The 13,358-nt window shown below is 40.9% G+C and overlaps 1 protein-coding gene across 1 annotated transcript in view; it reads right to left on the bottom strand.

Moving 5' to 3' along the window:
- The window catches only part of thsd7ab (thrombospondin, type I, domain containing 7Ab), a 123,133-nt gene that overhangs the window by 30,431 nt on the left and 79,344 nt on the right, over nucleotides 1-13,358 (bottom strand). Inside the window, exons 15-19 of the mRNA XM_078251752.1 lie at nucleotides 8,041-8,219; nucleotides 7,399-7,404; nucleotides 6,795-6,928; nucleotides 4,301-4,454; nucleotides 2,188-2,329 (exon numbers count right to left, since the gene is read on the bottom strand). Of these exons, the coding sequence (XP_078107878.1) occupies nucleotides 2,188-2,329; nucleotides 4,301-4,454; nucleotides 6,795-6,928; nucleotides 7,399-7,404; nucleotides 8,041-8,219 (615 nt within the window). The remainder of the gene's footprint in view (nucleotides 1-2,187; nucleotides 2,330-4,300; nucleotides 4,455-6,794; nucleotides 6,929-7,398; nucleotides 7,405-8,040; nucleotides 8,220-13,358) is intronic.

The raw sequence follows: 13,358 nt of genomic DNA, 5'->3' as shown, positions 1-13,358 counted from the left end.
GTGGCCAGGCGGTCAGATTTGAGTTAAATAACCAGGATTTAAAAGCAACATCAATAAATGTTTTCACCAAATAAACCTCACCAGAAAAATCCAGAGCTGTAAGAGGCTGAACCTTGGCCCTCCCAAAAAAAATAATTCTCGGAAGTGGCAAGACAACATTTTATTCTAGACTTTGGGTGCAAGCGCCTTTAAAACAACAGCTTGCATGCTGTTAAAAACACACTGCAACGACAGGGAGGCTGAAGTATCGCTCATGAAGTGTGCCATCTGCCGACAAAGATGAGTGGCTGTTTTTAGCTGCAGTGAGCTCGTTTTCAAGCTTGACTCAGGGAATTGTGTCTCCTTCTGCCGAGGAGCTTTGTGGCACTCTTGGGACTGAAAATAGGAAGATGACAACAAGAGAGAGCGGCAGTAAGAGACTGACTGAGAGAGAGAGAGAGAGAGAGAGAGAGAGAGACAGCAAAAAAAGGAGAAAAACTGAAGGAAGGAGCAGCTTGGATGGTCTCAGCATCAACAAAGAAAAATAAAGTGCTTTACCCAATAATAATCTCTGCTCGTATACTATGTACATATACCCTGGGATGCCTGTATGCCACTGTGAACCCAGCAGTAGGGATTATATGTTACATCTCCGGATGTCACAACACAAAGGGAAGAGAGAGGAAGAGGGTGGGCTGGTTGAGAATGTGGGGCAGCAGCAGTGAAGGCAACACAACAAATCCAAATGAAATATAGGAATGTTGCCAATCTCTCCTTTCTTCATTTTTATTGATATAGTTTGTTACAGTTTTCAGGATGAAATATGAAAGAGAAGTCTCTGTGCAATGTGATATGAAGGTTTGATATCCTGCAGATCAGAGAGGGAAGCTCGGGAAGGCTTTCATCTCAAATCTCAGAGTGGTTTTGGAAATAGATACGTTAAAGCAGCTGAAATATATATTTTTTATAATAACAATGTATGAAATGTGAATGTTAAAACAGTGTGACCTTGTGAAAGAGAGAATTATCAACTGAATCTGCAGCTCCCCTTGGCTTTAGTGAGATTTTTAATGTGTTTCCGCTCATTGTTTAGCTGACTGGCCCACAACTTTACTATTTTGGTTCATTCTAACCAAGGGGGTAAGCGAGCATCTGGAAAGCGTACCTCCTATGGAGAGATTGTAGGCTAACAAGCCATCACCTCCCGTTAGCATTCCATTGACTGCCATTCATTTTGGCGCCACTTTGACAGCGAATAACTTTATATCTGATGCGTTTAAAGACTCTATTTGTCCATTGTTTATTTCTAAAGAAACACAACAATGTATAAAAGGCTCCATTACCTTGTATCTCACGTTATGGCTCCGTAGCAGACGTTTTTGTAAAAATAGGCTAACGATTGTGTCATAACCACGCAACTTTCTGTCGCATAGTAGAGGAATTACTGTATAGTACAGGAGAAGCTCGCAGACAGTTTCGACTTACATTAGCTGTTTAGGTTTAATTACTAATGTTAACTAGAATTTAGTTAGCAATAATTAGCCTGTACCTATGTTATCTCCTTACATATACCTACGCTCTCCGTCTCTGTAAGATTGGGAATGATTGAGATTTCTCTTGGCACAGCTATCAGAAGACTTACAACTTTCAGACAGGTTGCTCACATCACATCTACGTCGCAGCACACTCAGCCATCACCGGAAAAGTGACTTTACTGGTCTCCGTCGAAATAGATGGCGTAGCTGTGTCCATTATTTTACTGTCTATGATTATAACCCCCCTTAAGTGTCGGTTTGACAGCAACACATAATGTGTTCCCATTCAACCTTCCCTTAAAAAGTGAAGGTACAGTAAAATACAACCAACAAACAAAATATTAGCCTGTGATCGGAAAGGAGCTTTGCAAAGAGCAGCTGTGAGCAAGACTCAAAAAAACACCACTGACGTTACATCATCATTAGACAACACAAGGTTTGTAAAACCTTGCAAGTTTGCATCTGTGATTCGGTTAAAGTTGAAAAACATTCATCCTGACATACCCATGGCAGCATCCCAAAAACCTGCTCCGTTCAAAATACAAGCCACGTACAGTACTGTCGTTCTGAGGAGACACACGTCTGTCTGCCACAAACAAACTGTTTTAGTGACCCTACAAAGAGAAGTCTGCGACTTCACGGTGACGGTGCATCATTTGACATTTCCCTTTACCTGTGATGTTGTAGAAGTAGTTGAAACAGTTGAGGTTTAGGCTGCAAGGCTCCCTGTCAGTCGTGTCTGGACACTGCCTCCCTACAGTGGGCGACCGGAGGGTGTATGCCGTCCGCACTCGATTGTTGGTTCTGGTACATGGCTGCAACAGAGACTCCATGTTAAAAACTGTACAAAAATGTTCATAAAAATGCATGAATGGATAACTAAGCAGTCTGTATTGCAAGAACTGAATACAGACATATCACGGAACTTGGATGAAGCCACAGAGCTCCTGCTGACACTGATGAAGATATTTAAAGAGCGCATATTATTCTTTTTCGTCTTTTCTGACCTATAAATGTTGTTATAATGTTGTATTGTCATGTTAAACAATACCAAAGTGTCAAATAATGAGGTAAATGCATTTAGACGCGAGCCCTGCAGGCAGCTTGGGTTAGCTCTGCCCAGCTCTGAACGCTCTAATCTCATTGGGTCTCATTGGGGTCTTTGAATTTCCTCGATTTGTCTACGTCAATGAAACAGACTTCCCTACATGGTCATGCTGCTCCAAGCTGTCCCGTTCGGAGGTCTTCTGGAAGATGACCAATCGCAACGGAGTGGGCTTGGCTGGAGGGGTGGCGAGGGGGGGGCAAGGGGGAGGAGGAACCTAAACCAGGCTTTCAGAGACGACGGTAAGAGTTTACCGATGATCTACATAGTTTATTGTGTGGTGAATCATGTCAGGCTGCGCTATAGTCGCTATAGGAGTCCTGAATGAAAAACTAAGACCAGAAAAGTAGTATAATAGCTGCTCTTTAATAAACATTTAAGGATATAACTGTGTGAATTTGCCACTTCTGGATTATTTCCTATTGGGCAACAATTCATTAAGATTTCTTACGTTTGTCCCAAAGTCTTTATAGCCCTTGTCCTTGAAGGGATGTTTTATCGTTAATAAAATAAATAAAGATCCTTTCCATCGTCTCTCCCCTGGCATTCCTAGAAAGTGGAATTTGATTTTTTTTTCTCCAGCAGGTGGAAACAAATGACACGAGGGCTGAAACAGATATGGTAAACCACCAGATTCTACACAGCCATTGGCACCCGTTTGAATAACTATACCACTGGCACGATGAATAAAAGATGTGAAAGGCCCTGCTGGTGCCAGTGCACACTCCAGTACGAGATTGGAATTGTGGGAAGTCGGTGTGTCAAGCACTTTGGGAGAGAATGGGATGTGATTAACAATGGCCAGGGTACTGCTGTGAGAACAGCAGGTGAAACCAGGGCAGTTAAAATGGCTTTTTTTTAACCACGAATCGCAGGTGTCAGGGCTGAAAAGGATGTTCTGACACCTTACATGGTTTTGCAAAAGCTGGAATGAAGATTGCGTACATGCTGTAGCCTGTAGGTGTGTGCTTTGCTGTTGTGATTAAATCAGGGGTAGGTGTCTCTTTACAAAACTCAATTTGCAAAGTCTTCAGATTTTACATCCAGTTGGAAAAGAAATCTCAGGTCATGATTTAGAGGGAGATAACCACCAACCTTTAGGCTAAAATGAACATTTATAAACACAACATTTTGTACATTGAATATCTTACTAAATAATCTTATCATAAATCAATATTTTTCTGAAAATATATAACTAACTTCCACTGTTTGTGGTTGTCTGCCAAATGATGATCACAAGCTACGGGTAACATTTAAGCCAGCTTTATGTTTGCCACTACATCACTGCTGATGTAGAGAGTTGTGTGTGTCACAAAATGTAAATTTGAAAACCTGCTCAGGAGTTCTGAGTCTTTATCATAAATCATCTTCCTTTCCTGCTGAATGCAGTGAGTACAGTGTGATATAGGTGATATATAAGCCATTTTTCTCCTGTTTCCCAGTTCATATATCTCCTTTATTCATCCTTGGTGGACGAGAAATAACCTGTTGACAAAGATTCACACACTGCTCGCAGTGATACATTGCAGCTACGCTTTGAAGTCCTTGCGCCTCAGAGAAAATATTTCTGACAAGAAAAAGACATCAAGATAAATCTCAGTGGGCTGCACAGAAGTCTGATGTTCCCATATCTGTGCCAGACGGCTGAGTTGCTGCTTTCTGATCTGGGTTCAGCTCTCACCAGGCTGCAGCGGCTCCAGGGGCCCCAGTCATTGAGGACGCAGTCCTCGGGGCAGGGCAGCCGGCTCTCCCTGGCCCCCAAGGGCATCTCCTCCGGGTCACACAGGTAGTCCTCCACAGACTCCGACGGCCCGTCTATAGTGTTGAGCATGCACCTGTGGGATTGGTGGGCAAACACTGAATTTGATCTTATTTTAGCTGCTGTTGTGCTCCAGAGAACAAGGGTCAGACATTAAGTTTTAACTGGACATGGAGGTGGCAAGTACATTAGGTAACCTATGTGTTTCTCAGCAGTAGGGTGAGTCACTCAGGCTGAGGGAGGTCAAGTTTACGAGGAAACAAAAAATATCTGTTCTAGTTGGTCAGAGCAACACAATCTCCACTGGCTATAGAGGGTCAATGTAAACAGACAGCAGTAGGCTGAACCCTGAGCGGCTGAATCAAACACTTTTCACTAGGGCTGCACGATATTCTGTTTCATCGTCTACATCGCGATGTGCGTATGTGCGATAGTCGCATCGCAGGTTCGATCGGGGGGGTGTTTTATGTTTGCTGCAAAGACAAACTAAATCACCTGATTAATGCAACATAATCACGACATCTCCCGGCCATTTTTCACTGCAGAAAGCTGCTACCAGCCAGGCTAAAGCTAACATAGTTAGCCTAAAGAAACAAGCCATCGGTCCCAAATAACGTTATGGTTCGGAGCTGCGACGCTGGAAACGTAACACTAATCTACAACAGCAGTCTGTGTCTGATATAACGTCATTTACACTGATTTAAGTGCTCTTGGATACACAGTTTGTTGCAAGACTGTGACATGCATGCTCTGCATACACAGCAAACCAACAATCATGATCAATTTTAATCAGTTTATCAAGCAACCAAAGCAGGCCCCGCTAGTCGACCACAACCTGAAATTTAGAGGAAGCAACATGCATTATTAATATCATTCACGTTAGCCTGGATTGATATTATATGAATACAATGGTGTCATGTCAGTCAACCAGTGTATTTCTTTCTAATTTCCCTCTTCAAAATCACTTCAGAAGAGTAATCGCAGCCTTACTTGCTTTGGTTTTTGTAAAGCATTAAAGTTCAACAAAGACTGGTTCACATAAGAACATTTCCTTTTTCGTTTTATTTTCTTTGTAGATTCACTCCCCTACAAAATCACCCCAGTAGTTGAGAATTATTTAGTATTTCTAAATAGGGCTATTTATGTCCTCTTGTAAAAATTAGTCTTTTTTTCATATCGCAATATATATCGCAGGGGGAAAAAATGTGAGTTGCAAGTTGGTGTGTAAGTTTCTTCCAATATCGTGGAGACACTATTTTCACTGATAATGTCACCTGCTCTAAAGAGCAGAGACTTGACTGATGTCATTAGAGTTTTTACTCATTGTGATTGTACATCAGCCACCTAAGCATTGATCCACCAACAATCAATCATGAAAAGCCTTTAGACTTGATTATTACAAGGGCTGTGGATGTTGATATCCTGTGGTGTCTATGTATTGATCAGAGTTTTTCCTGCATAGAGGAATTGTTGGCGCCCCCCAAAGAGGTTTTAGCCAGACCCAAAGGAAAATCACCAGCACCAAAATGATAAGAATTAAGAGAAAGAATAGCACTTACAATCCTCTCTGGCTGTGTTAAGTAGCAATTTACCAAACAACCGTTGAAAAGTAGAACATAAACTTGAATAGGAGCGCTAATCTTAGTTTTACCGTCCAGAAACTCCTGATTGGGGTTTCATTTATTCAAGCATAATAGACATTTTGTTTATCAAATTGTCAGAAACAACAGGCAAATGCATACAGATTTCTGTCAAATGAGGTAACACAGACTCATTGCCTTTACCGTACACTGCCGATCATGCTTACTGCCGTCTGAGTCAGGAAAATGTATGTATGTGTGTATGTGTTTTAATCCAGTTTTTACAGGACCACAATGTTTGGTTCTGTATGCCTCACAAACCATCTAATTATAGTCGTGTGAGTCTAATATAGTCTAATTACAGTTTGTGTCTTGGTATGTGCAAAACATAAATCCAAAAGTTGAGTTCCACCCGAAGGATTTGGCAGCGTGTCGGTTGTTGACTGTCAGCTGAACCTTGTTAGACAGGTTAGCCTAGATGCTTTGCATGTCTTTTCACACAATGTATTCATATTAATTTGAATACAAATTAGCATATGTCAGCTTTAGTAAAGGTCTGACAGCCTGCAACTGCTGTAGATTCATCTACAAATGATTTTTTTTCTGATTAATTAATAATAATAAAAACTAAACTAAAAAGTACCAAAACCCAGCAGATCTTCACATTTGGCAAGCACAGTTTTGACATTTCTGCTTGAAAGTTAATAAAAAAATCTATTTATTATAAGCATTTTTGTTGATACAAAATTTTCAGTTGATTGACTCAGTGAGTAATAATTTTAGCAGTAATATGTAATAGTCATGTATCTTCTAAGGCTAAACAGTGTGATAGATACCTGACTTTTCTGGTCTGGACGCCTTCGCCGCAGTTCTCTTTTAAGTCCACGTTGCTGACTTTCCACACACTCCATGGCTCGGCCACCCACACATACTGATTACAGTCGCTCTGACATGGCACCACCTCATACACCTGAGGACAGAATTACCTTATTTATGTGCTTAACGTGTTCTCGATATGATTGAAAGTACATACAGCAGCAAGTCAAAGGTAGCAGATTGATAGTTTTACTTATAGGTTGAGCTCATGATTATTATCACCATACTCATGAAAAAAAGAAATAAGTGGCCTCTATAATCTATATTTCTATAAATATTTCCTCTTAGCCCTGTGAGTTTGTCAGTTAAGTTTGCCTAATACACAGTGATTCTTTGAATCAGCTCTCTGAGGTTTAACTCAGCCAACGAGATTATTTCTGCCCCCAGAGCAGCTCTGCCTCTGAGAAATGTCTGTATAAATAAAACTCCAATCTGATAGTGCCTTGTTTACTTACAGTGAGTATATTGTGACTGTTTACATCTATCTGTCATTGACCCACTGACATCAGTGACACTTAACATCTGTGACTACATTTACAAATAACTGAGGAAAGCAGCTTTTACCTGAGCCTGTAGCAATGAGTCATATCCAGCGAGCATTGGGGTGGATGAAAAGGAGACAGACGGATTAATGAGCATATACCAACTGTTCATATAGTGCAGAACCTACGATTAATGCAATATTCAAGAGGACATAATCAGAAAAGCCTCTGGCATAAATACCTGTGTGAACTTAGCACACACACACGCACGCACGCACGCACGCACGCACGCACGCACACACACACACACACACACACACACACACACACACACCAAGGCGTAGATGAACTTAATTTGCATTTTTGCAAATCATGGAAACCTTAAGGAATCAACTGGCACACGTTGGGGCATTAATATGGTGGATGGGACCCATTCATAGCACCCATTGCTTTTGAACTATCGCCACTCAGCAAAAAAATGTGTGCAGCAATAAAGAGGGGAGGGTAAAGGAAAACTTTGCAGACTCAAGCTTATTATTCATTAATAATTTCTTTCTTTCTTTCTTTCTTTCTCTCTCTCTCTCTATTCAGTGTTGGATATGTATAATGTGTATCACACTTGCAATAAGCATACATTTATTGTAGCTCATAAATATTTAAGCATCACTTGTGAGCCAAAGTTTGTTTTTTTTACGTTTTTTTATCTCAGTTTCAGCATCTGTACCTGGTTGATGTGGTCCAGTTTGGGACACGGCCGGCCACCGTTGTAAGGTTTCTCTCGAAGCCATTTGGAGCGAACTTTGACCCCGCTGCCGCAGGACTTGCTGCAGCGTGACCAGTTGGACCATTCACTGAGTTTACAGTCTGAGGGACAGGGGATGATGCATGCCTCCTCAATATAACCTGGAAGGAAAACGAAATAGGTTAAAAGTAATTAAAGGACAAATCCGGCGCAACCAGTAACCAGTAACATAAGCTAAGTGCAAAATTGCATGCAAGGGGAGGGTCATGCCTCTTTTTCAAATCATTTTGGAGGGTCATAGGAAAACTATTACTGACGAGGGGAGGGTCAAGTCTTTTTAGGTTAGAGGCCATAAAACTCCTCCAGAGGCCCCTTAATTAAATAACGAACAGTCCCTTATCTCGCATGAAACTTGATTTGTCCTAATTCCCAAAGGTTAGTTTTTCTTTACGAGTATTACATTTCAAGAACTCTGTAAATGCTAGATGGTGAAAAATACCCAGGTGTAAGAGCAAACAATAAACCGATATTCACAAACTAATCTAAATGCACTTATTGATTTTTAGCTCAGTGGAATGAAAACAGGGTCCACATTCAAAGGCACAATTATATGGGCTGTTATATAAAAGTCTAAAAATCTACCAACAATTATCTATAACAACCAAAATGAACAGGAATTAACTTTGATTAACCTTTTAACCCATTTAACAGGAGTTGCACACAAGTGTGAGATTTATTATAACATGTAACTTACTGTATGGATCACAGTATGGGTTTAAGGTTAAGTTGCTCTGGGTAACGTTTATCAGGCATTATATCTGCTGAACTATAACATTTATTTGACAAACCAATCAGATTTAGTTGACAAGCACAGCTACACTTCATCTGCATCATCTTCTGGTCTGATTTTTGTTTAATATGTAAATATTTCTTTCCAAATGATCTTGTTATGCTGTCATATTTTTCAATAACTAGTTCATAAACCCTTGTTTGACTAGTTTATTGCTGAACCCAGCCATGATGACATGATGCCACGCCGTCACATCCCGCGCCACCCACCACCACAAGTAAATTCTCAACCTGTGGGAAACACTGTCCTGGTAGCACTTTGGCACCAACCAAATGCGCAGTGACATAATATTGACATCCATATAAATGCATGCTGACTTCAGCATGACCTCTGAGATAAGCCTCATCGCCTTTGACCTCCCACTGTAAGCTCTAAAGTTGAGTCCAGTCATTCTAAATCACTGTCACTTTAAGTTCACTCACAGTGCAAATGCTGCAACACCTCAGCCTGCAGTTCACTTATAGTTCAACTGATATAAACTTGTTAGGTGTATAACCATGCTCTCAGGGAGGCTTTGGGTTGAGTCCAGGTAGGAGATCACTTCTTTTTCCCTTCAGAAGTCAACTTGTAACCCGGCACAAGCTCCTTCTGTAACTCCCAAAAAGTTGTAACTACCGACTGCTTAACTTCACCTGAAATGTTAATTTCAATGCCCAGCCAGCTCTTGAATCTCCCAGTGATAACTGGGATATGTACTGAAATGCCTCTGGAAGTAGACCAGCTTTCCAACAACAAACAACAAATCCACATTTTGCTTATACATAACATAAGCAAACAGAAACTGTTAGCTTAATCTGTACTTTACCATTATTCACAGCATGGCAATGCTCTGTTGTTATTTTCACTTTGCGTTGGCACAATGTTTGAAAAAAACCTTTAAGGCAGAGATCTTCAACAGGGGGTCCGCGACCCTTAGGGGGTCCTCAGAGTTACTCCAGGGGGTCCGGTTTGCTAATTTTTTGGAGGAAAAAAAAAATCTTAAAAAATGTAAAGTCTGAAAATATATATTAATATGAATCCAAAATATTATTAGCAAAGGTAAATTGGCCTATTCGTGAAAAAAAAACAAAAAAAAACCATTTAATTTACACAACACTTACTGTAGGTAGTTGGCCACTATGGTAGCCATCCACAGATATAGTTAAGCTTAAGGATTCACTGTGCCTTCCACATGTATGTTTAACATTAAAATAAAATGTATAAATAATGCATGAATATCCATCCATCCATCCAGTTTAATATGCAACTCAGTTTTATACAATATATGTAGTAGGGGGTCGCAGCTTCGTCTCTCTTTCAGCTAAGGGGTCCTTGGCCTAAAAAACGTTGAAGACCCCTGCTTTAAGGGATACATTGACGCAGAAATAGAAGACAACCACATAAGTGCAGAAGATTGGTCACCTTCACATTTGCTCCATAACATCTTAGAATCTCTGGCATTCCTAACTTACATTCTAACTTAATCATATTCCAGAGTTTTTAGTTTTGTAGAAGCTGTTTGAACAAATAAGACAACAAATGTGTGTTTTCTTTAGACTCACCATTTCCTGCCATCCAGCCAGGAATAAAGTCTGGCTGAGTCACCGTAGTGTTGGCTTCTGAAACCAAATTCCATCCGTTCTATGGGTGGGTGGCCTGAGAACCCTTTGGCTCCAGGAATCATCCAACACTACAGCCTGATTTTCAACCTTTTATACCCCCTGCACCACAGTCATCTCCTAGGCAACGGGCACAGCCTAATCCCTGGGTGCTCTGAAAATAACTATGGAGGCTCTATGCTCAGGATGGAGCATAGAGGAATAATAAAGAGGCACCATAGGCCAGAAGGACCCTTTGACGTACATTACTAACCTTAACAGACACTGAGCTTAGTGTTAAACTTTCACAGCCCACATGTCGCAAGACTCGAAACAGCATAACCTCAATTATACGGCACAGGCTCTTAGTGTGTTTCTCATGTTGTTACAGATATGGGTCGTCATGCACTATCAAATCTGTTTCCTGCAGTACTGTTCAAGTTGACAGGTCCTCAGCAAGATGCTTGCCCTCAAGCTTTACCCTCTATGGCTCCCCAGAGTGACTGCCTTCCCTCCTCCTTTACCACATCCTGCTGAGACGAGGCCAAGGCCCCCTGAGCCATCCTGTAATATTAAGTCATGGTAAAGGTCAAAGCATCACGGGTCACATGTAGTCATAAATAAAAGAACTATATGAGTAATGTCATATATATATATATATATAGAACATAGCAGGGGACTTATTACAATATTTCCTTGACTACACCATGACCTTGCATAGTGTTGATGGTAGTAGCTCAATTTTTTTATTGAGTAGTTTTTTTTTGAGACGGGATTGAAAACTCTCCTGGGTGGAAATTGTGTTGATTTAGACCATTATTATATTGGTAGACCAACATAATTTCACTTTATCCTGAGTTGGTAAGTCTGTGGCTTGGTCTTGACTCTCTAATCACAACTTGGCCTTGATCATATTGAACATGACAACACACTAATCAGATCTTCTTGTGGCTGACTGCAATTATTGCTGGGAACTAATAGAATCAGGAATTTGTCATTTGGATGTTACTCGTTTCTTGTGCTGCTGATTACTTGTCTCCCCGCGGTCAAGCTTGACTTTGATCATTTATATGGTTAAATGTATGTATATATAATTCTCTGTAGTTCACAATTAATCTAATTGTTACTTGCAGCAACTGTGCAAACTCTGAATAAGAGAACTAATTTATTGAGAACTGTTCAGAACAGCATACAGCGTTATCTTCCCTTATAATATTGACTCCTGCTTATAGAGGAACGAGGCAATCTGAAAAGTGAGCAATACCATATCAACGTGCACTTTTAATGATAATCCCCTTTTTTCTGTTGATGTCCTATGGAATATAGAGAGATAACAGTCACGCAGTTTGCCTGATCGACACCGTAGCCAAGGGCAGCAACAGAGTCGTAGATGGACCATGTCTCCTCCTCTATCAAGATTAGAAGTGATGGTGGCTGAGATGCAGAGAATGGCATAAAGTAGAAAAAAAGCAGAAAATAAAGGAGGGAGTGGCAGAGAGAACGAGGAAGAGAGACTGAATGAGAGGGAAAAAGAGAGATGTAATATCTTTGAGATTCACATGTACTGATGCCAAGCCTCATAATGGTGTGTTATTGTTTTGTCTGCACCTCAAGGTACATTTTCTTTTGTCTAAGGTCAATGGTGATTGAAGATGAATGCATGGATGCACACACGCATAAACTCACAAACATTCATATAGGTGTAAAAATACAGAGGCTGACAAAACACACACAAACACAGACAATGCCATCCTTACGACATGCCCTTGTCACACCCACGCCCAGATTAACTGACGCATATCTGAATCTGTGACTCACACAAGGAGACTAAAACCATGTTTATATATGCACAACACTGATTCATTTGAACATCTCCCGCATTCCATTTCACAGCAATTTCACGAGTTTCAGAGCACAGATTCTTTGCTTGAAGTATTTTGGATCTAAGATAAGACCTTAAAATGAGGAGTGTGCCAGAAAAAGGCCTCCTTATGTGAAATGCAGTATTCAAAATGAGTCGCTAGCCTCCATAGAAGGGGCTTTCATATGTGCACAAACAAAATCCTTCACTTCAGATGAATATTTACAGAGAACAAAAAGTTATTCTCGCATCTGCAGCATTCCAATGAGCTACAGTACATTTCTCACCTGGAACCAAGAACTCCAGGCTGGAGAGGGAAAAAATATTTTTTGTACTTCTGTGCTTTAATGCAGATTTCTGTCAGCGCTGCTCCATTATCAGGGTCACAGGCCAAACTTAAAGGTTAGTTGACAATTGTGACATTTTCTCACTAACCTCTAGTGTTTTGTAAAAACTTTATAATTTTATAAGTTATGAAACATCGTCTTGCAGCGTGTCCTCACCTCCTGCACACATTTGAAAATCAACCAAAGTGGGTTGGGGGATTGGAGGGGTGTCGAGGGAATGGCTCCGTGCTCAGCAAGCTCAGTAGCACCATAGCATGGCTTGCTAACACTATGGAGAGTGACATACAGAGCCAAACCTGCCTTAGCCCAGTGTGGACCAACATTTAAACTCTCTAAATGACCTTCACATGGATCAAATTAATTTCTTCATAGAGGCTGCCGCTTACCTCTTGAAAGTACAACAACAAATCTGTGTGTGCTGTATGGGTTTATTTCAAACACAGTTAGTGCTGCAGTAGTCTGGCATTGCCAGACCTTCCTCCACAGTGCTGCGGAGGAGGGTCTGGCAAATCCACACAACATTCCGGGATGGGAGAAAAACATGCTAAGCGGTGAGCGGAGCCCCGGTGCCACTGCAAAACAGCCTTGGGAAGGAACTTGTTTTGGTGGAACGTGTACGTTTAAAGGTTGTGTTTGTCGTGCAACAGAAAACTCAGATTGGACAG

The sequence above is a fragment of the Sander vitreus genome, chromosome 6, assembly GCF_031162955.1.
Source record: "Sander vitreus isolate 19-12246 chromosome 6, sanVit1, whole genome shotgun sequence".
NCBI lineage: Eukaryota > Metazoa > Chordata > Actinopteri > Perciformes > Percidae > Sander > Sander vitreus.
The sequence above is the reverse complement of the archived record's forward strand: the minus strand, read 5'-3'. Positions and strand labels throughout refer to the sequence as shown.